The sequence below is a fragment of the Myotis davidii genome, unplaced genomic scaffold (genome assembly GCF_000327345.1).
Source record: "Myotis davidii unplaced genomic scaffold, ASM32734v1 scaffold983, whole genome shotgun sequence".
Classification (NCBI taxonomy): domain Eukaryota; kingdom Metazoa; phylum Chordata; class Mammalia; order Chiroptera; family Vespertilionidae; genus Myotis; species Myotis davidii.
The window spans coordinates 216,374-221,399 of record NW_006293914.1 but is presented as its reverse complement, the minus strand read 5'-3'; the positions used below and the strand labels follow the sequence as shown (position 1 = coordinate 221,399).

Genomic DNA, 5,026 nt, shown 5'->3' with positions numbered 1-5,026 from the left:
CTGTGTGGAGAGCAAGAATCAAGTCAAAGATTTGAAATATGAAGAAGCAAAAGGCACCCAACCGGAAAAGCAAAATGAAAAAAGAATCCAAAAATACGAAGATAGTGTAAGGAGTCTCTGGGACAGCTTCAAGCGCACCAACATCCGAATTATAGGGATGCCAGAAGAAGAGAGAGAGCAAGATATTAAAAACCTATTTGAAGAAATAATGACAGAAAACTTCTCATACCTGGTGAAAGAAATAGACTTATAAGTCCAGAAAGCACAGAGAACCCCAAAGAAGAAGAATCCAAAGAGGACCACACCAAGACACATCATAATTAAAGTGCCAAGGGCAAAAGACAAAGAGAGAATCTTAAAAGCAGCAAGAGAAAAATAGTCAGTTACCTCCAAGGGAGTACCCATAGGACTATCAGGTGATTTCTCAACAGAAACTTTGCAGGCCAGAGGGGAGAGGCAAGAAATATTCAAAGTGATGAATGCCAGGAACCTACAACCAAGATTACTCTATCCAGCAAAGCTATCATTTAGAATTGAAGGTCAGATAAAGAGCTTCACAGACAAGAAAAAGCTAAAGGAGTTCATCACCGCCAAACCAGTATTATATGAAATGCTGAAGGGTATTCTTTAAGAAGAGGAGGAAGAAGAAAAAGGTAAAGATAAAAATTATGAACAACAAAGCGACAGCAAATACATATCTATCAATGAGTGAATCTAAAAATTAAGTCAATAAAAAAAATCTGATGGACAGAATAAACTGGTGAATATAATAGAAGCAGGGACATAGAAAGGGAGTGGACTGCAATTCTTAGGGGGAAGGGGGAGTAAGGGGTGTGGGAAGAGATTGAACAAAAATTATACACGTATGAATGAGGACAGTGGTGGTGGGGGTAAGTGCATGGGGTGGTATGGGAACCAGTTGGAGGGAGATATGGGGGGAAAAAAGAGGAACATTTGGAATAATCTGAACAATAAAGATTTAGTTTTAAAAAAAAAGAAATTCGAGTATATTACTAGAACCACCCTTACCCCAACATTGCCAAACACTGATTACTTGAGGTCCTAAACAGTTGCTTCATGGTAAGGACTCAGAATTAACACAGTGAGTTTGATATGTTATTTCACAACTGCTTCTTAAGCACTAGAGTTCATTTTCTAGTGTAAAGTTTATTCTCCAAAATAGTTTAAACAACCCCATGAGTCTTGATCTCTTACTAGTTTAACAAGCCCTTTCATTACAAATAGTTTAAAGTAAATATCATTCCCATTCCCTATAAAAATTATCACAAACTCTGAGTCAATGAACTTTACTATACTTCTTTTTTTTTTTCTATACTTCTTGTTCTTAAAAAAAAATACTGGCTTAAATTTACCTGTCAGAAGTTCTTGTTGCTTCAATAAAATATTTCTTATTTCTTTTAACCATATCATCTTCACATCTATATTTGAAGCCTAAAGATTTTTTAAAAGGGAGAAGAAGAAGACATGTTTCTTCTAAAAAAAGATACTTTATATTAAACCAATGCAATTAAGTTTATCAAATATGAACCAGAACATAAGTCCTGAACCACCATATTCAAACTCTAACATTCTGATTCTTCAAACTTCTCAGAAGCAAATAAGCAACCATCAAATTAGATGAAATAATAGTCAAAACCATTTTGAAACTCCCTTTAAATAATAACATTCACACTAAATATGAAATATAATATCAGTTATTTTTCTTTGTAGGAGGGTTCTTTTAAAATATAAATGTTTTATGTTTAATTTTTGTAAAATAAAACAAGTCCTACTGTTTCTGAAAAGACAAACTAGATTACTATTGCAGAGTAATCTTGATAACTGATGGCAGCAAGCAAGCTTCCTTAAATATCCTCCCTTTACTTAAGAGATACATTTGTTTAAAGATAGCAAGAAGTCTTATAACTAAATCAAGCCAAGAAAACATATTTTTATGAAATTATAATCATCTAGTACAGAATTAAAACAAAGAAAAAGCATTGGACACTTTAAACAGATAACATCATGTTCACCTGTCACAAGTTGTGATACAAATAATTATTGAAACTACAACATACTCTTGAAATGTTCTCATTCCTCTACCCTTCACTCAAACAGGTTGGACCTTACAGCACATATGGCCAGAGATTTAACCATAGTCTTCAGTAACACAGATCAAGTGTCTATCGGCACATTGCTCTGTCTTGTAATCAGGTACTCTCTGAGTGCCAAGCACAAGAGGAACTCAGAACTGTTATGAATTTGTAACTCTAGAAACCTGATGGGGAAAGAGAAGCACCTGCTAAGCTCTTGGCTATCAGCTATAGTTGATAAATCTCCTAGTGTGGTTTTGTGAAAACTTAAAGCCCTAGAAAGCACCATAGGCATGTGTCATTTAAAAAAAAAAAAGCCTGTTACTGAAAAAATGTTAAACCATACCAGAAAAAAATAATAACTAAATAATATTTAAGTGACCTACATGAAAGGAATGAGGCATTTTATAATGTAACCAAAATGATTTTTAGAAAAAATTTTAAATTACCAACCTGGACAATATAAATTTCTTCTTTCCCAGCATACCAGATTTCAAACTTGCGGTTATCTCCTTTTACATATTCAGTGATTCCAACTTCATCCATCTATAAAATATAAGTCAAAATTTTCATGAGCATTTTGAATACGAAATTACATTAAACCTACCCCCATCATATTCTAAATAAAATTTCTCACTTGGGCAAAATACACATTTTATATTCAAAAAATATGAAATTATATGAAATGATATTTCAATCACAGACCTGAATATTTAAATGTTTTCAGTGAACTATGCACTTATTGTGCAAATTGCATGCCCCATTCCAGTGATTGAACCAAAGGTTATATATCTGAACATTCAAGTAGTCCATCTAAGATTGAAATCTGTTATAAATTAACTGTATACTCTGAAAACAAATTATGTCAAAAAGAAGTAAAAGTAAGCAACATCTGTGTTAAAAGGTCATCCAACATTAATTAAAATAGTTATTTTTAACAACTATTTTGCAAAATAAGTTAACCTTACAACTTATTACTTATCTCTATAGAAATCCTATAAGTTACAAACATCTGATTTATGGGGTATGGGAAAACCAGCCAGGCACACAATGAGTCCCTCCAGTTCCACTATTCACTCAGCCTTTCTAGAAAACAAATAATCTGTCATGGGAGAATGATGTCTTTTTATAGCCAGTAAAATTTTTATATATAATATCCATTCCTTATCACAGTTTTTCTTGTCTTCCATATGATTGTGCAAAGCACAATCTCTTCCATTTTCATTCATTCTGTGCTACTTATAGCACTGTTAATTCCATTTTGAGCAATTTTACTCCCTTTTACACACATTCTTCTTTAATCCCCTTTTCCCTTCTCTTTTCTTTCAATTCTTGCCCAGTTATCTAAAAGGAATATCTTACTTTTTGTTCCTTTTATGAGCCCTACAAATGACCCTATTTAGGGCTGATAAGCATTCAAAGTAATGCTAGTGAGATCTCCATATCAAGGAAAATAAAAAGGATTATACTTAGAAATGAAATGTGACGTATAAATGAAAGAGCCTGTGGCATCTACCCTGAATGTAGTCAGAAATTACTTTCTCAATGTCCAAAAATATCTTTATATTCCTATTCAATCACTCTAACCTACTTTTGCTTAAATATCAGAATTTAAAATAATATCATATTCAATGTCTATTTAAATTAACTTCACTTCAATACATTACTTTGTCCCAATAGCATGATAAGATGGAAAGCACAAGGGCTTTGGAGTCCAAGAGGCTGGGATTGGAATTGCATCTCTACCACTTAATAGTTATGTTTCTTGGTGCAAGTTGCTTAACCTTTCTGAACTTAAGTTTCCTCAACTATAAAATGGGGAGAATACCTATTGCATAGAGTTGATATAGGATTAAATAGCAGGCATTAAATGCTTTGGTCATACAATGAGTTTTATAAAGTATGAGTTTGCTTTCTCAACTTCATTACAACACATACAATGTATCATTATACATTAAATGAGATTTTTCCAAGTTACCCTGGAAATGTAACCATTATATTTATCAGGCAATATTATTCTCAGTTCCAAATTACATGTATACAGAATATTGGTATACATTTATCAAGAACACACAACTGGACAGTATATATCAAATAAATTAGAATGGTTGCTACAGGGGTAGAGAGGAGGCAAGTGTGGAGAATGGGGAGTAAAAAAGAATGAATGAAGGAAAGAAAGAAAGAATGAATGAACATGAACAGGCTTCCTACCTTGGTGTAGTGATTGAGAGCATAGACTATAGAGCAATCTGCCTGGGTCTGAAGCTGCACTGCACCAGCTACGTGGCTCGTGGGTAAGTTATCACTCTGGAACTTAGCTTTCCCATTCACAAAATTGGAATAATAGGTTACTAATAGTTCCCACTTATATAAAATTGCTATGTGGATCAAATGAGTTAACAATATTTATAAACACTCAGAACAATTCATAGCACATAGTAAGCATTGTGTGCTATGTTATTTTTTTTAATAGATGATAGCCCTTGCCAGTGTGGCTCAGTTGGCTGAGCACCATCATCTTGTGCACCAAAAGGTCATCAGTCAGGGCATATAGCCAGGTTGCAAGTTTGATCCCCAGTCCGGCAGGTGTGTACAGGAGGCAACAAATCCGTGTTTCTCTCTCACATCGACATTTCTCTCTCTCAAAAAAAATCAATAAATACATATTTTTTTAAAAAAATAGATGATAATAAATGCATGAACTGAAGTCTCTGAAGAACTCAAATCTCTTCATCTGATTAACCTTAGGGACCTTTCTTTGCATAGAAAGGGCCAACTTAAAATATAGTACACAATTATTAGAAAGTAGACTAGGAATCTGAAGATGGCGGCGATATAGGCAGACGCGTCCCAGGTCGTGTCCCTGAGCAAATGGAGTGAGCAGCTGAAACTAATAGCACCCACCCCGAATTGGCGAAAGGGCTCAGCTGGTG

General features: G+C 34.0%; 1 protein-coding gene across 1 annotated transcript in view; it reads right to left on the bottom strand.

The window, feature by feature from the left end:
* MCF2 (MCF.2 cell line derived transforming sequence) overlaps positions 1–5,026 on the bottom strand; it is a 61,200-nt gene that overhangs the window by 1,604 nt on the left and 54,570 nt on the right. Inside the window, 2 exon segments of the mRNA XM_006767801.2 lie at positions 1,374–1,452; positions 2,547–2,639. Of these exon segments, the coding sequence (XP_006767864.1) occupies positions 1,374–1,452; positions 2,547–2,639 (172 nt within the window).